Source organism: Chiloscyllium punctatum, chromosome 23 (genome assembly GCF_047496795.1).
Source record: "Chiloscyllium punctatum isolate Juve2018m chromosome 23, sChiPun1.3, whole genome shotgun sequence".
Taxonomy (NCBI): Eukaryota; Metazoa; Chordata; class Chondrichthyes; order Orectolobiformes; family Hemiscylliidae; genus Chiloscyllium; species Chiloscyllium punctatum.
The window spans coordinates 82,344,925-82,369,847 of NC_092761.1; the positions used below are offsets into that span (position 1 = coordinate 82,344,925).

General features: G+C 40.2%; 1 protein-coding gene across 4 annotated transcripts in view; it reads left to right on the forward strand.

Moving 5' to 3' along the window:
- sik3 (SIK family kinase 3) overlaps positions 1-24,923 on the forward strand; it is a 305,261-nt gene that overhangs the window by 226,378 nt on the left and 53,960 nt on the right. For all 4 annotated transcript variants that reach the window (XM_072593295.1, XM_072593296.1, XM_072593294.1 and 1 more), the window contains exons 5-7: positions 1,306-1,430; positions 3,002-3,125; positions 23,172-23,290. In XM_072593295.1, coding sequence (XP_072449396.1) covers positions 1,306-1,430; positions 3,002-3,125; positions 23,172-23,290 — 368 coding nt within the window. The remainder of the gene's footprint in view (positions 1-1,305; positions 1,431-3,001; positions 3,126-23,171; positions 23,291-24,923) is intronic.

Genomic DNA, 24,923 nt, shown 5'->3' on the forward strand with positions numbered 1-24,923 from the left:
TTTATTGCTAAAGGAGTAGAATATAAACGTAGGGAAGTGGTGCTGCAATTGTGCAAGGAATTAGTGAGACTGCAACCGGAGTTTTGTGTATAATATTGCTCCCCTTTCTTGATGAGGAATATGGTCGTATTGGAGGCAGCTCAGAGGAGATTCACTAGATTGGTTCCAGAAATGAAGGTTTGTCTTATGAAGAGAGAATGAACAATTTTGGATTATGCTCTTTAGAGTTTAGAAGAACGAGGTGAGATCTAATTGAGAAATTTAAGATGTCAAAGGGAATTGACAAAATAAATGTAGAGAGTTTCCTCTTGTGAGGCAATCGAAAATGGAAAGTCAAAATTTTAATGGAAGGGGTGGCAGATATAAATTAGAGATGAGGAGAAATGATTTCTCTCAAAGGATCTTGAATCTGTGGAATTCACCTCCCAGAGTGCAGTGGGTGCTAGGACATTGAGTAAATTTAAGGAGGTGATAGATTTTTAATTAGTAACAGGTTGAAGGGTTATGGGGTGTGACAGGAAAGTTGATGTGAGACTGAGATGAAATTGGCCAACATCATGTTGAATGGCACAGCAAGTTTGAGAAACTCAATTACCTACTCCTAGTTCTTATGTTCTTTTGATTGCATTAATCTGCACTGGGTCTTTAGTTTCAATTTTCTTATGAATATGAGTAGGTCAAAGTAAGCCAAAATATAATTCTGTAGTCGTGAATTGAGCACAATCAAGGTATGTGAATTTTTGCCATTGATGTAATGCTTGTCCACCTGGTTAGCCTGATTACTTTTTAGGACTAATTTACCTACTGATGTCAGTTTGAGTGAGTTAAAAACCATGCACAGGTCTGTTAAATAGTTACCCATTCAGAGTTAAAGATGTGTTGGGTGGTGGGATGTTCAGCGCATTAGATAGAGTAGAACATCTTTCTCAAAGTAACATTCAGGTTTAGAAGCAACAGCACAAGACTGAAGAGTTTACATGAAGTTAAATGTAAAAGTGTATAGCACTGATCGGAAGAATGACAGATTTTGTATGGAAATATGGGAGTTCAAGTTTATTTTTCATCTGCTCTCTGTCTGTCACTGCTATGACTACTTTATATTTCATTGTCTTTTTCACGATAACTAACCAATTATTACAACCTTAGTTTTGGGGTATTACAACCTTACTATCACTGGCAAATGCTAGGTTTTAGTATGATAAGTGTGTGCTTTTTTATATTTAGTGTGAAATTGTTACCTCATCTGTTGAGTGTTTAAAATCTATGATATGTATTACTTAAATTAAGTTTATTGTTGTGTTTCAGACTTTGGATTCAGTAACATCTTTACTCCAGGACAATTGCTTAAAACATGGTGTGGAAGTCCACCATATGCAGCTCCTGAGTTGTTTGAAGGAAAAGAATATGATGGTCCCAAAGTAGATATTTGGGTGAGTTATGAATGCTCTTTTTATAAAATTGGGTGAGTTGTGAATTGCTTTTTATTTCTATTAAACAAGTGTCTCTGGCAACTTTTAGTTTACTGTTTCACAGAATTGCTTTACCCAGATCAGAGTTGTATCAGTATGGTTGAACTAGCATTTTTTTTCCAAAGATCACTGAATTTTGACACCCATTTATCTAAATTATGTTAGCGAGTTTTGAGAAGATTTGTAGCTCAGGTTGAGCTTCTGGATGTAAGTTTGCCTGCTGAGTTGGAAGGTTCGTTTTCAGACATTTCGTCACCATAAGCTTCATTTGGAGGCTCACTGAAGATGTTACCTATTATGGTGACAAAACGTCTGAAAATGAACCTTATAGCTCAGCAAGCAAATCTACATCCAGATCTAAATAGTATATTATTATTGCTGGACAGCAAACAGACTTAGTGAATATAAGAGCATTGACCACATGCTCTTAAGTAGAAGCCACAAAGTGTTTGCTGACACCAATAACCGTGGGCGACTACATATGCGCGCTCATTTGGGAACACATAGTTCCAAACACTGACATCATTGCGGAAACTTTACATGCGATGTCATCAACAAATTAGATTGGGAGCAACAAGGAAAGCCCAAGAGCTGGAAGGCCCTCTCTCCCTTCCATGCCTGTCCCAGATCTCTCCTCCACTTCCCAACAGTTCTCTCCCCTTTTCCACTTCCCAGGTCCACCCATTCTATATCCTCTGGAATATGCGCAAGTGGTACACAGCGTAAGTGTTGGTGTCAGCAAATGCAGTCAAATATAGAACTGCTACCATAAAATTATAAGTTCTCAGGAGATCTTTATAAATACCACTCAGATCAATTAATACAGGCTATGCCATAAGACTTGGAATTGTACTTGTATTCTCTTCAACATATCCATGGATACTGTCAATGCCTTGTTGTTGAAGGATAATTTTGTCTTACAAAATAATCAAGGAATAGAATTGTTTTTCATTTGTATTGACAAGTGGAACTGATAATATAAATCTTGGAAAAAATGTATGCTCATTCTCATATGTTGAGTTCAGAAATCTTCTCCCCACCTTCTCTCTTGGTCTGTCCCAAAGCAATATATTTTTATAAATTTAGAATGCAGTAAATAAAAAAATGCTCTTTATGTGAGGAAGTATAACTATCACAAGTAGATAATACTATTTTGAACAGAAGACTAAAGTTTTACACTGTCTCAAAGTGTGCATTTTATGAGCAAAATATATATCAAATTATCAGTTTTTTGTACAAACCAAAACATGTTAATATTGTTGTGGCTGTTTCCTTTCGCTAACACCTCCCTGAAAGATATGAGACATGAAAATGTTTTCATCCTTGTGTACGTGAAGGTATTCAGCCAATTGAGTTGACAGCATAAGACAGATTAAAAAGTTGCTCAGGACTCAGCAATTCCTTTGGCTTTACTGAACTGGAGTATAGCAGTAGGGGAAGGGAGGAAATAGAAAACAGGTTAAGTGGCTAAAAGGTATAGTGTTTTTCCTGGTAATATGATCCATTTTAACACTATTTAATGTTCCTTGCAGAGTTTGGGCGTGGTCCTGTATGTGCTGGTGTGTGGGGCCTTACCATTTGATGGCAGCACACTGCAGAACCTGCGAGCCAGGGTACTGAGCGGGAAATTCCGCATTCCATTCTTTATGTCAACAGGTAAGAACTTTAATTTTGCATGCAACGGTGAGTGGTAAAAAATGGTGCTGAAAGATTGATTGATCCATTGGTGTAATTTTTAGTGGCAAAGTTAGATCTTTGATTCAAAAGTTTATTGTTTATGTGAATATATAAATATGACTAACTGAAAAGCATCTGTTGTAATCAAAGAGCATTGTTAAGTAGAAGGCACAACATAAAAAACTACTATGATAAAGTGGTAGTGAATTCTCAGGAAAGCCTTATAAAATACATGTTTTCTACTCCCAGATCAATTAATATGAACAATATCATAAGACTCGTTGGAGGCAGAGGGGTGACCTTATAAAATCATGAGGGGAATGAATAAGGTTAATAGACAATGTCTTTTCCCTGTGGTGGGGGAGTCCAGGACTAGAGGACATAGGTTTAGTGTAAGAAGGAAAAATTTAAAAGGGACATGAGGAGCAACCTTTTCACGCCCAGGTGGTGCATGTATGGAATGGGCTGCCAGAAGAATTGGTGGAGGCTGATACAATTAAAACATTTAAAAGGCATTTGGATGGGTATATGAAAAGGAAGGGTTTAGTGGGATATGGTCCAAGTGCTGGCAAATGGGACTAGATTAATTTAGGCTATCTGGTTGGCATGGACGAGTTGGATCGAGTGTTTGGTCTGTTTCCCTGTTGTATGCCTCTATGACTTGTAATTGTGCTTTTATCCCTGTCATGAACGTTTTTTTGTGGTTACAATACAGAAGCAACTGCTAGTGTATGTTTTACTATGCAGCTTATTTCTGAATTCCTTATAATTTCTGTATTCTTAGAAATAATCCAAGCACTAATGTTAGCATTTTTATTTTAAAGTACTCAACTCACAAGATGATCATTTCAGTCATGCTATTCTTCGCTAATTATTTGTGTATTAATTTAAGATGCAGTCCCTTTTCAATACCAATTTGATTTGCATATGAGACTTTGGTGGTCTTCGTCTTCATCAAATGTTTGTACATTGTTGAAACACTTTGGTAGTTTATTCCAAGTTATTTGCATGTGGCATGAAGTGATATCTAAGCCTCGTGGGTGTCTTACTAATATTTGCAACAAATGCCCGCATTTTTCAGTTTGCAGACATTAGTTTTAAAACAGAAAGACATGGTTTAAATCCTGGGTTCAACCTGCTATGCTTTTGAGGAAAGAAAGAACCAACTAATCTCAGTGCTTCATCTAAGTAAGCTAAGGCAAGATGAGTTTGACTGTTTTGCTAAAGCATGTCCTGTTTTAATTTTTGGGTTGACTGACTTATTAGCCGATGCACAATAGGCAGTTGCCATGATAATAATTGTGAGACAAGTATGAGATTTAATGCCTGGGAAACATTGTTTCCTGGAAGTTCTGGAGCATTTAATGGAGGTCTGATTTAAATGTTCTGTGTTAAGTTCCCAACAGCAGCAGGTACTTTTTGGATTGCTTTTTGTTGGGCAGGTAGGCAGCTGGGGAATGAAATTAGGAGAAATTGGCATTGCTGAGGGGGTATGGGATGAGGACGTCTGCTCCTAATTGTGGCTGAGAAATTGATGTTGCCAAGCATGGAATGTGCATTAGGTAGGGAAATATTAGGAGCTAGTCTCAATTAAGCCAGGTCAACTTCCAGGACAACCCAGGCTCTTGATGTCACTTAATTCAAGGAAGTTACATATGATTAAAGTTGACATTTTCCGTTTATTATTAATATACACTGGGCACCAGACATTAGAGGGCAAGAGACTAAAGAAGTTGGGAGGTGGGAGAAAGGGGCAACAGACACGGGGCAAGAATTGAAAATCAGAATTTTGGGGCAAATGACTTGGATAGTAGACATTGGAGTTGAGAGTGTATTGCTGGTCAGGCAACATCTGAGGAGCAGGAGATTCGACATTTCAGGCATAAGCCCTTCATCAGGAATGAGGCTTGTAGGCCAGGGCCGAGAGGTAAATGGGAGATGGGTGGGGCTGGGGGCAAGGTAGCTGAGAAAGCGATAGGTGGATGAAGCTGAGGGCGAAGGCGATAGGTCGGAGGGGGAAGTGATGGACAGATATGGAGAGTGGTACTGAGTTGGAGGCTTGGGATTGGGATAATGTGGGAGGAGGGGAAACGAGGAAGCTGTTGAAATCCACATTTATCCCGTGTGGTTGCAGGGTCCAAAGGTGGAATATGAGGCATTCATCCTCCAGGCGTCTGGTGCTGGTAGTTTGGTGGTAGAGGAGACCCAGGACCTGCATGTCCTTGAGGGAGTGGGAGGGGGAGTTGAAGTGTTCAGCCACAGGGTAGTGGGGTTGGTGGGTGCGGGTGTCCCAGAGATGTTCTCTGAAATGATCCGCAAGAAAGCGTCCTCTCTCCCTAATGTAGAGGAGACCACACCGGGTGCAACAGATGCAGTAGGTGACATTGGCAGAGGTACAGGTAAATTTCTGATGATGTGTAAGGATCCCTTGGGGCCTTGGACGGAGGTGAGGGGAGTGGTGTGGGTGCAGGTTTTGCACTTCCTACTGTGGCAGGGAAAGGTGCCAGGAGTGCGGTGTGGGCTGGTGGGGGACATGGATCTGACGAGGGAGTTGCAGAGAGTATGGTCTCTCTGGAATGCTGATAGGGGTAGGGAGGGAAATATATCTTTGGTGGTGGGGTCCATTTGGAGGTGGTTGAAGTGGCGGAGGATGATGCAATGCATGCAGATATTGGTGGGGTGGAAGGTGAGGGCTGGGTGTTTCTGTCCTTGTTGCGTTGGGAGGAGTGGATAGTGCGTGAAGTGGAGGGGGGGGAATTGTCAACCACGGGGAAGGGAAGTTGTGATCATGGAAAAAAGTGGCCATCTGGGACTTTGAGGTGAAATTGGTCATCCTGGGAACAGATGCGGCAGAGGTGGAGGACTTGGGAATAAGGGATGGTGTGCCATGTGGCAGACTGACCTCAACACCGCTGAAGCCAGGCGCCAACTCACAGACACCTCCTCCTACTGTCTCCTTGATCACGACCTCACCTCTCATCACCAAACCATCATCTCCCAGACCATCCACAACCTCATCACCTCTGGTGATCTCCCACTCTTAACCTCCAACCTCATTGTCCGTGAACCCCCACTGCCCAATTCTACCTCCTATTGAACATTCACAAACCTGACTGCCCTGGTCAACCCATTGTCTCAGCCTGCGCCTTTCCCACTGAACTCATCTTTTCCTACCTCGACACTGTCCTGTCCCCCTTAGTCCAGCAACTCCCCACCTACTTTTGTCTCACCACCCATGCCCTTCACTTCCTCCAAGATTTTTATTTCCCTGGCCCCCAACGCCGCATCTTCACCATGGACATCCAGTCCCTGTACACATTGATCCGCCACAACGAAGGTCTCCAAATCCTCCATTTCTTCCTCTCCCACCGTCCCAACCAGTACCGTTCCACTGACACCCTCATCCACCTGGCTGAACTAGTCCTCACCCTCAACAACTTCTCCTTCCAATCCTCCCACGTCCTCCAAACCAAGGTAGGAAAAGACGAGTTCAGTGGGAAAGGCACAGGCTGAGTCAATGGGTCGACTGGGGCAGTCAGGTTTGTGAATCTTCGGTAGGAGGTAGAATCAGGCAATGTGGAGTTCATGGACAATGAGGTTGGAGGCTGTGGGTGGGAGATCCCCAGGGGTAGCCATGGGCACCCGCCTGGGACCCGGTTATGGCTGCCTGTTTGTTGGATACATGGAATAGTCTATCTTCTGCAGTTACACTGGCACCACCTCTTCCTCTGCGACATTGATGACTATCAACACTGCCTCGTGCTCCCATGAGGAGGTTGAACAGTTCATCAACTTTACCAACACTTTCCACTCCAACCTCAAATTCACCTGGACCATCTCAGACACCTCCCTCCCCTTCCTGGACCTCTCCATCGCCATCTCCGGTGACTGACTAACCACAGGCATCTATTATAAGCCCACCGACTCCCACAGCTACCTGGATTATACCTCCTCCCACCCTACCTCCTGTAAAAACACCATCCCTTATTCCCTTTCCTCCACTTCCGCTGCATCTGTTCCTAGGATGACCAATTCCACCTTAAAGTCCCAGAGGATCTCCTTCTTCCATGATCGCAACTTCCCTTCTCAGGTGGTTGATGATGCCCTCCAGTGTATCGCCTCCACTTCACGCACTACTGCCCTTGAACCCCACCCCTCCCAACGAACAAGGACAGAAACACCCAGCACTCACCTTCCATCCCACCAAAACCTCGACATACATCGCATCATCCTGCACAACTTCCACCACCTCCAAATGGACCCCAGCACCAAAGATGTATTTCCCACCCTACCCCTATCAGCATTCCAGAGAGACCGTTCTCTCTGCGACTCCCTCGTCAGATCCATGCCCCCCATCAGCCCACACCCCACTCCTGGCACCTTTCCCTGCCACAGTAGGAAGTGCAAAACCTGCACCCACGCCACTCCCCTCACCTCTGTCCAAGGCCCCAAGGAATCCTTACACATCGTCAGAAATTTACCTGTACCTCTACCAATGTCACCTACTGCATCTGTTGCACCCGGTGTGGTCTCCTCTACATTAGGGAGAAAGGACACCTTCTTGTGGATCATTTCAGAGAACATCTCTGGGACACCTGCACCCACTAACCCCACTGCCCCGTGGCTGAACACTTCAACTCCCCCTCCCACTCCGTCAAGGACGTGCAGGTCCTGGGCCGCCTCCACCGCCAAACTGTTACCACCTGACGCCTGGAGGAAAAAAGCTTCATATTCTGCCTTGGGACCCTGCAACCACATGGGATAAATGTGGATTTCAACAGCTTCCTCATTTCCCGTCTCCCCATATTATCCTAGTCCCAAGCCTTCAACTTGGCACCGCCCTCTGGACCTGTCCATCACTCCTCCCTCCGACCTATCACCTTCTCCCTCACCTTCATTCATCTATCGCTTTCTCAGCTACCTGCCCACCGCCCTACCCCCTCCCATTTATCTCCCAGCTCCCCGGATGCTGCCTGACCTGTTGTTCTTTCCCAGCAACACAATATCGATTCTGAACTTCAGCATCTGCTGTCCTCACTTTCTCCTAGTAGACATTAGAGGGCTTGCACATTGGAACTAGTGAACAAGCAAGCTGGATATCTGAAGTGAATTGGAGTGTTGGATCATAAATGATTGCATTTAGTTTAGTTTAAATGCCGAAAAGGTTGGATTGTGATGGCTCTTTGACTAAGTCACCTGCTGCAACTCATTGTCTGAGCTCACAGAAATATATAACTATTCGGAACAAGAACTAGAGGGTGCTGGGCGCATAGAACGATGCTGTATTTGAATCATTGCCTTTTGAAGTGGGGACATGGAGGTCCAAAATGGAAAAAAAACACAGTGCAATATAGATTATTTTTACTTTTCAAAACATTAATGTAATTTTTTGCAATTTCTTCTGACTGTAATGTTTACCTCTTATTTTAATATCTTATCAGTCTCTATGTTGAATAAAATGCAAATTGCAAAACCATGTAGGCGCATTTAAAAGACACTCGAGTTGGGTGTCAAATTTCATTATCACAAATGTATCATTTATTATGAGTATCAGTAGCTTTAATATAGGCTTTTCTGGATCGTTAAAATATTTCTTGCTTTTGAGCATTTAAATTCTAAGGATGTTTATATTGAACAAAATATATTCAAACATTTAATTGAAACGGAATAGGTTTTCTTGTTTTGAATATATTACACAGTAATCTATGGGGATTATCTTAAATTCAGTAAATTGATCTAAATATATCAGTCATTTTTACTAATTTCCCAAGGCAATGTTTTCATTCTATGTGGTTAACACTCTTATTATCCCTAATTCCCTGTGGTCCAGCTGTCAGTGATGTTTAATTGGAAGCAGTAGAGTGCATGACTTAATGGCCACATTTGACACTGATTGGTACTGAATAATACAGTAATTAGAGTATTAGAAGGTTCATCAAGTCGGAAATTTTGTGTCAGAGCAGTTGACTGATTCTACTTAAAAACTGCTTTTGCGTTTAGTCCCACAGTACTTTTAGTTAATTTTGACATGTGTCCAATCCATTTTCTGGTCGTTTTGGGATTTTAGAAATATACCTGATGTACTTTGATACATTTTCCTGAAAATGTTTATAATATGAACTAATGACTTTACATGTCAAATAAAATATTGTTAGTGAAGAAATTCAAATTACGAGTAAAAAGACTGAAATTGATCACGTATGCTTCTGGATAAAAAAACTTATTGATGAGAAATTTGCAGTGTAATAGATTTCAAATGTGCATCCTTCTTAGTTTAGGGTGTATTACAAGACAACCTTATAGCATTTTTGTATTACGTCACTTGCTGTTATCATCCTGTGGAAATTAACACTTGAAAATACCGTATTTAACTTCAAAAACAAAATTTGCATATTGCAGTGATTCCATTTTTTAACACGTAAGTGCTTGCATTACTAGATCGCTTTTGAGTCTCAAAAACTTACTGAACAATATATTAAATAATTTAAGAAATTATTCATTTGTAAAAGGGAAATCTAAATATGTGGCTTCAACTGACAAACAATTGGAAATACAGTTTGATCCCCTCAGTTGGTCTTTTGATCTGGTATTGCACTGATCATTATACTTCAAATATTATCCACATCTTATGGCATTTTGAATGGAATTCTAATATAGAGCATGATTTACAAGATTTTAATTGATACCAAGAAGCTTCTTTTAACGCAATAATTAGTGTTTTATATCTTTGGTAGTCAAGAATTTTCTTTCAGTGACAATCTAGTTGGGGGTCTGTTAGAGATGCAGAGTAATGTAAACGTCATGGGTTTCGTTTCATGCTGGCTGAGGTTACCATGAAGGATTTTTTTTCTCAACCTCTTCCCTTGCCTGTCACATGATGACCCTCAGGTTAAACCACCACCAGTCCCCCCCAACTCTTGCTCTCGCTCTCTCTCTCTCTCTTTCTCTACTTTATTGATATACATATTCATTTTTGCTATTTGACCATTTATATTCTTTGTAATGAATCAAGTATATTATAGAGTTTGTCAAATTCAAGATATGAATAAACAGTTAAGTTAAATTTATCAATCGATGAATGTATTTAATAAAATTAGTACTTTTGTAATCATATGAGAAGAAAGGAACATACATATGGGCAACATTATGCAATGGAAATTAATTGTTTAAAATAGTGTTCCAGATTCCCAGCATGAAGAATATGTTTCACTGGATCAGTGATTAAACAGTTGGCTCACACCTCTGCAGTTAGTGCTTGCTGTCAATTTATTCTGGTGGTTGGAGGAACTCCCTACTGACTGATTCAAACTCCATGCATACTGTGATTAATACTCAAATTCCTGTGATTTCTGCTGCTGCTTAGAAGAGTTCTGACAATTGTGTTTGAATAATGGTGCAGATTACTGTTATATAATAATAATTGGATGGAAACTTCTTGTTGACTCTTTCACCTATTTATTCACCAATTTGGCTTGTGTTCCTATCTACAAGTATTGTTGTAACTTGTAAATTGAGCTAGTGGGGTCCACGAAACCAACACGTTTTAATGGGAGAAAGTAAGGGCTGCTGGAGATCAGAGTCGAGATTGTGGTGCTAGAAAAGCACAGCAGGTCAGGCAGCATCCAAGGAGCAGGAGAATCGGTGTTTCAGAGAAGAGCCCTTCATCAGGATGAGGGTTGAGAGCCAAGGGGGTGGAGAGATAAATGGGAGAGGGGTGGGGCTGGGAGAAGTAAGCTGTGAGTGCGATACATAAATGGAGGTGAGCATAATGGTGATAGGTCAGGGAGGAGGGTGGAGCGGATAGGTGGGAAGGAAGATGGACAGGTCATGAGGGTGGTGCTGCGTTGGAAGGTTTGAACTGGGGTAAGGTTGGGGGGGGGGGGAGAGGGGAATAACAAATCTGTTGAAACCTGCATTGATTCCGTGTGTTTGGAGGGTCCCAAGGTGGAAGATTGGCGTTCTTCCTTCTGGCATTGGTTGGTTAGGGTATGGCGGTGGAGGACGCTCAAGACCTGCATGTCCTTGGTGGAGTGGGAGGGTAAGTTGAAGTGTTTGGCCACGGGGCAGTGGGGTTGGTTGGTGCGTGTGTCCAGGAGATGTTCGCTGAAGTGCTCTGCAAGTAGGCCTTCAGACAACATCTAAGAATGCTTCAGAGAACATCTCCTGGACACCCACACCAACCAACCCCACCGTCCTGTGGCTGAACACTTCAACTCCCCCTCCCACTCCACCAAGGACATGCAGGTCCTGGGCCACCTCCATCGCCAATCCCTAAGCACCCGATGCCTGGAGGAAGAATGCCTCTTCTTCTGCCTTGGGTCCCTCCAACCATATGGCATCCATGTGGACTTCACCAGTTTCCTCACTCACTCACCCACCCCCCCCACCACCTTATTTCCAGTTTCAACCTTCCAACTCAGCATTGCCCTCATGACATGTCCTACCTGCCCAACTTCCTTCCCACCAAGGCACTTCACCCTCCTCTTTGACCTATCACCGTTACTCCCGCCTCCATCTACCTATCGCGCACTCAGCTTACTCCCCCCAGCCCCTCCCCTTCCCATTTATCTCTCTAACCCCCTCGACTCACAAGCCTCATTCCTGATGAAGGACTCTTGCCCAAAACATCGATTCTCCTGCTCTTTGGGTGCTGCCTGACCTGCTGTGCTTTTCCAGTACCCCACTCTCAACACATTTTAATGGTCTGTCATTAGATTTGTATTTTTATTGACTTGCTGCAACTTATTTCTATTTTATGCTAACAAAACAATAGTATACTTTTTTCAGTTGAGCATCTGACACCGCCTTTTTGAAGTTAAATGGGGTCATCAACATTTTTAGTCATTTTGCATAAAAGCAAAAAATGAAAAACATTGGTTATAAATATGTTGACTACGTTCTCAGTTATGAACCTTTTTATATTAAATTATATAGAATTTAATGAAGTCATATTTACAGTTTTTCTGTACAGGTACAACATTCTACAAATAATCTAACCTGCAATTGTTAGAGGTTAAAATTTGGTATTTTGTGATAAAGAAGATTATAAGAAGAAAAGCATGCTTGTTTTCAGTACACTTAAAAAGGGAAATGTAGTAGCTGGTGTCCCTGTCTCTGAGCCAGAAGCTCTGAGTTCAAGTCCCACCTGAGGATTAGACAGCAAAGGAAGGTGCATGGACAACAGCCAAACAGCTAAACCAATAACTTTTTCCAACACGCACCAATGGCATATAGCAAGTGTGGAATAGGATCCTCGTCAGTCATGATGAAAAGAAGATTGGAGCCTTTACCAACACTGGTTTTAGCTCCAGACCACACCATGAGTGTAAAAGTGCATGCTGTCAACTCTGATTCCCTGAGTTAATTGTGATACATCACTAAGTATTTATAATCTTTGCTGTTTTTATTTTGGCAACAACTCTAAAGGGAACATTTCCTATGCATGCAGTACTCACAATCTAATTGTCTGGGTTTGCTATTAACATTTTTAAAAATGCACCTGTTTGCCACAAACTTAGAATCAAGCTCTTTTCCTATTTTTTAGTCTGAGTGATCCTTGATCAATTCTTGTATCAGTCCTTAATCAGTTTTTGGATCTTGTTCAGCATTAATTTGTCAATTATTGCCTCTTAAAACATCCCTTTGATAATTCAGTAAGCGATGATGAGATGTAACCTGGAGATGTATCAAGTAAATGTGATTCTAAACTTGAGGGTGGAGAAAGAATTAGAATATTTAGTTTAAGCACAGCTTTCGTAAAACTAATTTTAAAAATTGACTCAAATATTTTTAAAAATTCATATCTCGTGGGATTCAATATGATGAACCTCTGATTAGGAGGTCATTTATCTTCCAACTGAGCCATTTGTGCTGTGTAGAACTTCCTTGCTTAAAGCCTTCACATGCTAGATCTAATTTAAAGATTATATGGAGGTGCTGGTGCTGGACTGGGGTGAGTAAAGTTAAAAATCACACAACACCAGATTATAGTCCAACAGGTTTATTTGGAGCTATTAGCTTTTCCAGCCCTGCTCCTTCGTCAGGTAGCTGTGGAGCAGGATCATAAGACACAGAATTTATAGCAAAAGATTACAGTGTCATGCAACTGAAACGATATATTGAACAAATCTAGATTGCTGCTAAGTCTTTCATCTTTTAGAATGGGTTGCAGGTTTTGGTTCATTTGTATATATATCCCAGAACTTCTTTTAAGTCATATTCTCAAGATAACTTAAGGTTTTATAAAAAAGAAACAAGTGACATCTCAGCTCAGACAATGTGTGAGGTGACCCTACTACTCTATATACTCTCTCACACACACTCTTACATATTCACACACACACGCAGACCCTGTCTCAGACACACACACTCTCAGACCACATACACACCCCACAATCTCACCCATGCACACACCCTCTCGGGCTTATACTCCATCACATTCATGCACACACTCTACCAAGTCCCACACACACACACACACACTCTCTCTCTCTCTCTCTCTCTCTCTCTCTCATACACACACACATTCATAAACATCTATGGCATGAATTTGTATTCACAGATACATTCTATTTTGCTCAAAAAGCATACAATCTGCAGGCAGGCAATCCATACAACATTTTTTACAATTCCTACTTTGGAACTAGAACCAGTCTGACTCAAGATTGTGATACAGACATACTTTAACCTCATACCTTTAATGCATTGTCTGAGCTGTCACTTTTTTTTTAATAAAACCTTAAGTTATCTCAGGAATGTGACATAAAAGAAGTTCTGGGATTTACATATTAATAAACCGAAACCTGCAACCCATTCTAACAGATGAAAGACTTGAAAGCAGTCTAGGTTTCTTCAGTATATCATTTCAGTTGCATGACACTGTAATCTTTTGCTATAAATTCTGCATCTTAAAATCCTGCTCCACAGCTACCTGATGAAGGAGCAGTGCTCCGAAAGCTAGTTCTTCCAAATAAACCTGTTGGACTATAACCTGGTGTTGTGATTTTTAACTAATTTAAAAAGGTAGCGCTTGCATAATATATCACTAAGTTTGAGATCCTGTCACAGATAGGGAACCAGAATGAATTGTTGTTGCAAGCTCTATTTTCCAAGTGTTGGAGCAAGGCTTCCCAGAATGGGGAATGTGACAGGGTTGGGCTGTCCAAGGCAGTAATGGCTGCCATGGAGCTTCAGTTGGAAGAATGGCTGTGAGACAGCTTTAACGTCTGATCTTATTTTGAAATCACATACATACCTGTTTATGGTATAACATACCTATCTTTATCAATCGTAAGGTTTGGCTTCTTTAGCAGGAGAAATGTAGACTTTACATACAGGTCAGGAATCCTTAACCTTAAAAGCTCAGGAACAAGTGGTTTCCGATACATTATATTTTCAGTTTTCATATACAGTTTGCGTTATCGGTCTGTTTAGGCCCTTGATAAAAAAAACTTCACTTTTAGGTACGTTTGGGCCTGCTTTCAGAATACCTTTTCTTATGTGCCTTTTTGGTTTCAGATAAAGGATACTTGACCTGTACTTTAGGAAAGCAATGAAAGCACCTACTAATCCTCATAATTTCATGGCCAACCTTTTATAAACCCCATTCCTCAGCTCTTACAAAAGTGAACCCTCTCCTTACAGTTTTGTTGAGGGTTCATAACAACTTTCCAGTCCTTTGGTGTGATCCCATTGGGAAAGATTAGGGAACTCCACTGCTCAAGTAACAATGTCACTGGTTTGAACTCCTGCTGCTAGCTGGGAAGATGCGTGTGTGTTGGCAGCTGTAGTATGCATCTGGTCCTGATACTTTCCTGGTTTTTTAGAATTAGAATTAGAATTACAATCTCTGCAGTGTGGAAACAGGCCCTTCAGCCCAACAAATCCACACTGATCCTCCAAAGACTAACCCACCCAGACACATTCCCCTACCCTATCTAATGCACCTAACACTATGGGCAATTTAGCATGCACATCTTTGGACTGTGGGAGGAAACCGGAGAACCCGGAGGAAACCCACGCAGACACAGGGAGAATGTGGCCGAGGCTGGAATTGAACCCGAGTCCCTAGTGCTGTGAGGCAGCAGTGCTAACCACTGAGCCACCGTGATGCCCTCATTAGTGGCAGGAGCTACAATGGAAATTTTAACCAGATTATTTAGTTAATCTAAAAATCAAATTATGTTTGCTTGGTCAGAGCTTGATTAATTCATCATTTAATGCCGATCGGGTATACAGAGGAACCTCGATTATCCAAAGGACACAGGGTGGGGAGTATACCGTATGGTTAAAAGAATTCTAGATAATCGAATGCTGGATAACATAGTTTAGCCAAGCTTCGGGACATTGCGATCTTGCCGGATAATCCCATATTCGGATAATCAAATGCCAGGTAATCGAGGTTCCTCTGTATTTTGTGGTGAGATTGTACAACGATAGTTTTATTATGTCTGCTGTAAAAGTTGAATAGGTAACATGATTGTATTTCGTGCATGCTTTATAAGTGGAACTTTGCGTAAGCATTTTTGTCTTCTATGACACGACATATACATCACAACTCAACTGTCTGTAGAAAGTAGTTTGAAATTCTTTGGAGAATGAAATCTTCTCAGCTCAACAATTCAGCTGTGCAGTGGTACAAGAAACTACTTCACGTCCATGCTGCAATTATATTATAAATGAAGATTTAAGTAGAAAACATGGAGCCTTTTGTGAGTTTTGATGTTGATTGAGTTGAGTTTTCAAGCACACCTTACTATCTTTATTAATTATTTTCTAAATAGAATGCAACAGAATATGGTATGTACTTCCAAATTGTTTGATGAATATAATTTGCCTTTCTGCTTTCTTCTTGCACTATCCCACACTGACGTACTTCTATGTTTGCAAAACAACAAATTTGCATTAGTCTTGGGTTTTGATTCAGTGCTGGCTTGCTGTACAGGCTTACAGTTTACAGTAAACAAGTGGATCAGAGCAGGCATGTTTTCATTGCCAGTTATTGGCTTGTATTTTGCAATTGATGTTTTTGTTAGTGTTATTCTTGTATTCCAATTTGAAAAATATGTGGAGTGGGAAAGTGGTCAAAATTGACTTGTTTTTCAGAAGCCTTCCTGATTGCCAAAAAAATGAACCAGAGATATTTCGCCACTTACAGTCAGACCCACCACTAAAATCATAAATTTCTCTCCCCACCCCGATCTGTATTGTGTAGGGACTGTTCCCTTGTTAGCTCCACACTCCCCACCAAGTCCCTCATCACACCCAGCACCTTCCACTAAGAGGCAAAACCTGAACCCATTTCCCCCCAACTTCCATCCAAAGCCACAGTGGATCATTCCAAACCCAGTAGAGATTTTCTTGCGTATCCTCAAACCTCATTTACTGCATCCATTGCTCTTGCTGTGGTCTCCTCTACATCAGAGAGACCAAGTGCAAACTCACGTACTGGTTCAGGGAACATCTCTGGCTTGTATGTACCAACCAACCCCACCTTCCTGTAGCAGTCCATTTCAACTCTCCTTCCCAATCCGTCCATGACATGTCATTTTGTGCCTCCTCCACTACCTAAACAAGGCCACCCACAAATTGGAGGAGGAACACCTTATCTTCCACTTTGGGAGCCTACAACCATATGGCCTCAACACTGAATTCACCATTTTCCAAATCTCCCCTCTCCCCACCCATCCCAGGTCCAACCTTCTGACTCAGCTCCGCCCTTGTGACTTGACCTACTTGTCCATCTGCCTTCCCACCTCTCCGCGTCACACTTCCTACCAACCTATCACAATCGCCTCCGACCTTCATCCACCTATCGCCATCCCAACTACTTTTCTCCTTGTCCCCCATCTCATTTATTTCTCAGCCCCCTTCCTGCTCCTCAGTCCTGATGAAGGGTTAAGCCTGAAACGTAGACTCTCTTGCTCCTCAGATGCTGCCCCCGGACTTGCTGTGCTTTTTACAGCACCGCACTTTATCGACTATGGTGTCTATTGGCAGTTTGACTAAATTTGGATTTCATGTTGCTTTTCCTTTTCCGTACAGCTGGTTTCCAGACTGCCTTCTTTTGATCTTTACAAAACTACCTTTGTTCAGACATCACAAATAGCAATGGCTGAAATAAGCCATTTGGCACATGTTAGCTCATTTATTCAGGAAACATCTACTAGACCTCCTCCACTATGCTCCCTGTAAAGTAGCCATCCATTTCTGAAATGATTCCAGTCTTTTTTTTAACCTCCGTTGCCCCAGCTTGAACTTTATTCCATGTGTCCATCACTCTGAACTTTCTAATATGAGTTTGTCAATTTACATGTCCAATTTGCAATTTTGCCTCCATTTCTACTGTGAGGCAATAATTTGTAATATTTTAAATTGATGTTTTCTATATTGCTTTCTGACATAACATTATAAATTCTCTTTTGAATTGTCTACTTTAAAGACTAAATAGCTCAATTCTTTTCAGTCGTACCTCAAATCTCAGTCCTCTAATGCCAGGATCAGCTTTGTGATTCTCTAACCACTTCCGTGCTCCCACCTTCTCATCACCCTGTCATCACAAACCCAACAAGTACTTCCTGCATCCTTTCCTTCAGCCAATTTTTCTTCTACCGATTTCAGATTTTGTTTTGAACTCACATTGCTTTCTTGAGGAAATAATTTACACCAGTATTTCATCTTGGCAGTTTTAGTTTCGATTTAACGTGTGGCTGGCTTTCTTTAACTAGACTTTTTTTCATCTGTCTTATATATCTTTTCATCCTGACATAAGACATGCAGTGGCTATTTTTGTAATTTTATTCATGTATCATTAAACAGAGATTGAATATATGATGTTGGCATTGGTGTAGCATTGACCTATTTATTAAAAATAACATGAAAATCTGAAAATAAAACCGAAACTGATGTCAAAACTCAGCAATTCTTGTAATATCTGAACAGAGCAAAACAAAGTTAATATTTCAGATTGAATGACTTCTTCAGAATTGGCTTGACTGCAAATTGCCTGTATGTAAGACCATAAGATGTAACAACAAAGTAGGGCATTCAGCCCATTGAGTCTGCTCTGCCATTCAGTGAGTTAAAGTTGGTGTAATAATCCTCAATGCTGAAAATGTGTTGCTGGAAAAGCGCAGCAGGTCAGGCAGCATCCAAGGAGCAGGAGAATCAACGTTTCGGGCATGAGCCCTTCTTCAATAATAATCCTCAACTCCATTTTCCTCTCTTTTCCCAATAACTCTTGATTTGCATGTTGTGTCTATTGTAGCCTTGAGCATACTTAACTGCAGCCTCCACAGTTTTCTATGTTAAAGAATTCCAAAAACTCACGACTCTGTAAGAAAATAAATTCTTCATCATTTCTTCCTGAAATGGGTGAAATCTTATTCTGAGATTATAACTTCTGGCTGTAGACTTGCAGAAAGGGAGTATAACCTGTCCTACTGTGTCAAATCCCTTAAGAATATTGTGATTCATAAGGTTGTCTCTCATTCTTCTAAAATTCCAATAATTAGAAGCCCAAATGACTCAATGTCTCCTCGTAAGATAATCTTTTACTGTCTGGGGTTAGCATAGTGAGCCTTCTCTGGACTGCCAGTATATGTTTCTTAGATTAGGAGCCCAAAACAATTCATATTATTTCAGCTGTGATCTGACTGGTGCTTGTTTAGTTTTATCAAGACCTCACTATTTCTATATTCCAATCCCTTTGAAATAAAGGCCAGCATTCTATTTGTCTTCCCTAATATCTTTGAACTTGAATGCTAACCTTTCAAAATTTATGGATGAGGACTCCCAAATCCTCTGTGGTGTGGCATTCTGCAATTTTTCTTCATTTGAGTAACAATCAGCTCCTCTGTTCTTCCTGCCAAAATGTATAACATCACATTATGACAGCTGCCAAGGTTTTGTGCATTCACTTAACCTGCCTATATACTTTTGCATACACCTTGAGTGATCCACATCACTTGTCTTCCCACCTATTTTTGTGTAATGTGAAAAAAATTTGAAAAGTTGTTTGCAGTTTATTCACTTTGCTCATCCAAGCCATTAATATATATGGTAAATAATTGTGGTCTCCGCATTGATCCTTGGTGCACTTCATTAGTTACAGGTTGCATCCTGAGTAGCTTAGTGTGTGGTAACTTATCAAGTACCTTATGTAAATCCAAATGTACTCCATCTATTGTTTTCCCTCTATCTATCCTGCTCGTTATCTCATCAAAGGATTCTAATAAGGTTGTTAGTAGTGATTTCCCCTTGTGAAGCTATCCTGACTCTGCTTGATTTATATATTTTTTTCTAAATGTTTTGCTCTAACATTGTTTATATAATAGACTTTTGACATTTTCCTAATAACAGATATTGAGCAAAGTTACGTATAGTTAGTTGCTTTTATCTCCTTCCCTTTTTAAATAAGTCTGTTACATTGGCAGTTTTCCAATCTTCTGACTTTTTCTGAAAAAAAACGAGTACTGCCATTGCATCCACTATCTCTATAGCTACTTATTTTAATATCCAGGTGACCAGTCAGTCTTTAGCTCCATTAGTTTCCCTAGGAGTTTTTCTCTAATGATAGTTATTGCATTTATTTCCTCTCCTCCTTTGCCCCTTTGATTATTTCATATTTTTTGAAATGTTATTAGTGTTTTGTACTGTAAAGACTGATCTAAAATATTTATTCATCTCTTCTACAATTTTCCAGTTCCACATTATTATTTCCCCATTCTTCTTCTCGAAGAACATTATGTTAACTTGGCCTCCCTCTTCCTTTTCATATATTTAAAGAAGCTCTTGCTGTCTGTCTCAATATTAGTTGCAAGCTTATCCTCCACGGATTATTGATTATTGAAGACTGTAGCTAGCACTTATTCCATACTGTGCAGTGCCTCACTGAGAGGTTACCTTTATTCATAGCTGAAGCTTTAGCATCTGTCTTGTTCTTTCACAATATTTACCATTTATTCTGCCATGTCACCCCTGCTGCTGCATTATCTTCATGGGTAATAATTGTATATCCATTAATATAAAATTACATAGAAACCGTATTGTAAACTGATTAAGCCAAAAGGCCTGTTTTAAAGTTTGTCCTAATCCAGTAGGGCTATCCTGTTCTTATAGTCCTTTCAATCACCTTTTTGATCTCGTTTTCAGTCTCTGCAGCACCAAATGTGAAACTGCTCAAAGCTTTAATTTTAGAAAAAGATTTGTTATGCTTTCTGTCTTCAGTCTTGTAGGTTTAATGTTATATTTATATCCTCTCATTTTTGATTCCTCAGTTGCTGAGAGAAGAATATTACTGTCACATCTCTTTGCAATTTTAAACACCTCTATCAAAACATCCTAGAAACTAAAATGTTCCAATATAAACCCACTTATTGAAGTATGTATTTGAATGTGTATTTGCTCACACCAGGCAGCATCTTAGTGAAGAAATAAAGGGCAACCCCATTGAGAATAAGATGAGTTAGAGATAAATGAAGAGGTCAGGAAGGAGAGGGTGAAGTGGACAATGTTCAACAGTAACATGCCTACACATAGATGCAGTTGTAGCTGACAGCTGCAAACAACTATTGTGTAGCAAGCAACATTAATAGCAGTTGCAGTGATACCACTGTAACAGAGACATGATCTTAGTCACAAGAGTAACTTTTGTGAATGGTTCGATATTGGGACCTGAGCTCAAAGTGCCGCTTACTACATTTCACTTGTAAAATAATTACAAATAACCATGAGAAGCCATTTTGAGATTTTATAGGTGCATCGTATCCTCGTATCACTTGTATGTATTAAAGTCCATTATTATTTTAAATGCAGGAGTGATTGGTTGCCAATAATATTCTTCATCTCTAAATGATCCTTTGTAAATTATTGCTTCCAAATGCAGTAGGTCCACAGTGAATTCAGTTTAAGGCTTCTGCTCTGGTGTAGGTTTATCAACATAAATCAACAGTTAGTGGGACTTTTTATATCCCGTGAAGTTCTTCAATCAACTGGCCAGGTTGATGTCGGTGGATGTGAGCAGGCCTGTTACATCAAAGGAGACCATTATTTCATCCTCTTCTATCTTGGTGTTTTTGATGGTGTTCAGGAATTCTTGGGTGGAGTGAATGAGGTGATGTGAGAATTCTACTAAGTGTTTTAGTCTTTGGTGTAGCTCCTTGGCTAATCTGTATGTTGGGTGTTCCAGACTATGGGTCTGAGGGGGGCTCCTGGTTTGTGAATTATGGGTAATCTGTAGAAAACTTCTGGTTCTATGAAGAAACACTGCAAAAAAATGTATGCAGTTCTTAACAAAGTTGAACAGTTTGAACCACAGACAGACTTAACATTGTGTGTGCATATACAGTGCATCTGAGGAGTGCTTATGACCAGTTGTTCATTGCTGGGTTGAAAATGCCCAATCTCATTTCACGTAGGATCCTTCTAGTTAACAATGAGAGGGGATATTCATCCTGTCACTCTGGGCTGGATTCGTACACCGATCCTGGAGGTAAGAAGGCAGTGCACAAACCCACTATGGTATTGCAAGTGAATTATTCAAAAATAGGGAATCACATTTGATGTGCTTTCACGGTTAGAAAATCAATTAGTACAAGAACAAGAGAAAAGCAGTTTTACTAATGTTTTCCCAAGTAGACTTCCGCCTTGAGGTATGACTTTTAACTAAGGAAAAGCTAACTGAAATTCTGCAGGAGGCAGGACAAGTAAGTGTTAGTTGAGATCCCAAATGCAAACTGTCAACTGTTTTGTACTTATCAATCCACTTTGGGTCTACCATATGTTTATATATCATGAACTCAAGCCATTAAGTCATGATATGACTGTAATATAAACTCATAGTAAGGTGACACTTATTTTGAAATGTGGTATAACTTAGCCTCTGAGTTAGCCATATAGCTCTAAGCGACTTTAATGAGTAGACGTTATTTTCTTGTGGACTTGCACCGAATAGACCAATTAGGAGAAAGTGAGGACTCGGATGCTGGGGATCAGAGTCAAAAAGTGTGGCGCTGGAAAAGCACAGCCAGTCAGGAATGATGAAGAGCTTATGCTCAAAATGGTGACTCTCCTGCTTGGATGCTGCCTGACCAGCTGTGCTTTTCCAGAGCCATGCATTTTGACTCTGAATAGACCAATGCCAGTATAAATCAGCTACTTATGGTTGAATTTCCTTCTTTTCATAATTATGTCATTTAAAAGGCATCTTGATGGCTACATGAATACGAAGGGTTTAGAGGGATATGAGTCAAATGCTGACAAATGGAAGTAGTTCAGTTTAGGATATCTGGTCGGCCGTGTTCGAGTTGGACTGAAGGGCCTGTTTCTGTGCTGTATGTCTCTATGACTTTACATATGCAGCTTAATTTCGAGTGTTGGTCATTATGTACCAATTTGCTATGTATTCTCAGGTATTACCCCTGATTCTCCATCAAATCTCTGCATGCCAAATAAATGTTTACTATCAAGTGTAAATGTATTTCTCATATACCAAGTACTTAACTTTGCTATATTGTACATTGGGTGAGTCTACTGTTTGCTGTGTTCAGGTGATTGGTGAGCCCAAGCTATGGCACTAGGGTCCAGCCTAATGCAGTACAGAGGTGGCTTTGTTGCAAAGCAGTCTTAAAAGCCAAATGTCCTGCAATACATTACTGAAGATTCACATGCTTATGCAAAATTTAATGTATGACCGTCATGTGATTAATAACATGCAAATTAAATCCTTACTTTTTAAAAAAGTAGTGATTATCAATAATAGGATGTTTTGTAAAGCAATCCAAACCTACACTAACACACTTGCAAAAAATAGATATAGGTTGAAAAATCCATCTCCCATCTCTTAAACAGTCCCAAACAAAGTGTTTATAACTAATGCAAAAAGTTAATTTACACTAGTTTGTGTTCATGTTCTACACAGTAGGAGTAACGCTTTATGTTTTTGACTATAAGGATTCCAACGCGCAAACTGAGAAATTTCATACTATATCTGTAGACATGTTTATTAACTACTCTTGTTCCTTTCAGAATGTGAGCACTTGATTCGACATATGCTTGTGCTAGATCCAAGCAAACGCTTATCTGTGGAACAGATCTGCAAACATAAATGGATGAAGATAGGAGATCCTGATCCGGAATTTGATAGGGTGAGAATGTTTCAGTGCCACAAAAATATTGATTAATGTTCAATTCTCTCCTATCCAAAATATCTGTTCGTTTATAAATCCCTCTAATTAAAAAGACAAGGAATCAATTTGGAGTTCACCCAACTGATTCCTGAGGTGGCAGAATTGTTGTAAGAGGAGTGTTTGCATTGAATATATATTTAATCATAGGACATGGGCATCACTGACTGTATTTATTATCTGTCCCTAGTTAAGCATGTATTCAATGGAGTTTAGAAGATTGAGAGAGGATCTCACTGAAATGTATGAGATTCTGACAGGACAGGACAGGTTGGATTGATGGCTGCTATTCCCCAGTCCAAAGTGCCTAGAACAAGGGGCTTGCGGATACAAGTTAGGCCATTTAGGACTGAGACGAGTAGAAATTTTTCACTCAGTGTGGTGAACCTGTGGAATTCTCCTTTACATCAAGTTGAATATATTTTTAAAAAAGATTCCTAGTCACTAAAGGTGTCAAGGATAGTGGGGAGTGAGCAGGAGTATGTCGTTGAGATAGATAATCAATCATGATCATACTGAATAGGCTTGATAGACAAAATGACTTATTCCTCCTATTTTCTATGTTTTTGTGAGCCAGAATGTGGATTTTTCTTAATGGTAATGCCACAGTTGTTATTGTATAAGAGACATTCTTCTAGCAAGTAAACATGACATTTAGTTAGATTTCTTTACCCCAACATGAAGTACCACACATAAAACTATATAGTTTCTCTGTCAAGATTTTATGTGCTTTTTAATTGAGGTAAGACTGCATTAGTGGGCATTTTAAAATACATTTTGGGGCTTTACAGATTAGCCAAAATAGCAAAAACAAAAGCAAAGCCTAAAATACTAACAGTACTGACGTAATGTTGTATTGTCCTTCACACATCAAGCTGAGATCCGATCTATTGTTCAGATCAATGTAAAAGGTCAAAGAGTACGGAATGTGTCTCAATATCCTAGTCAGGATTTATCTTTCAACCAATGCAACCTGCAGCAAATGAAAATAAATTGAATCATTTCTTTCATGGTCTCAGGACATTTCAGCACTAATACTTGAAGTAAAGTAAAATGTTTGTGGAGTAAATTTGCAACCAATGCCAATGAGAAATGAGAAAATATTTTAGTGTTTGTTTAGTGATGACAGTTGACCAGGACACTAGGGTGCTTTGACAAAATGCTGCAGGATCCCTTACATTTAATAGAGAGATCAAACAGTACCGAATTAAACAGCTAATCTTAAAACCAGCATCTCCTGTATACAGTACTGCATTGAAATAAGATCCTTGACTGAACACTCAAATCTCCAGAGTTAAATACACAGACATACAAATATGAACAAGAATAGGCCACTCCGCCATTCAATAAGATCACGTCTGATCGGATTATAACCTCAAGTTTACATTCCTGCGTTTCCCCAACCATTTTTCATTCCTTTGGTATTCAAGAATCCATCAATCCCTGCCTTGAAAATAGTTAAAGATTCTGCACCAAGTTTTCTGATTGAGAGAGGAGAATGCTACAACTAACCTGGACCTTAAGCTCAGTCAGCTGGACATTTACTTCATTATTTGTGCACCTGTGACGTCCGTAAATTGGCTGCTTGCATAGC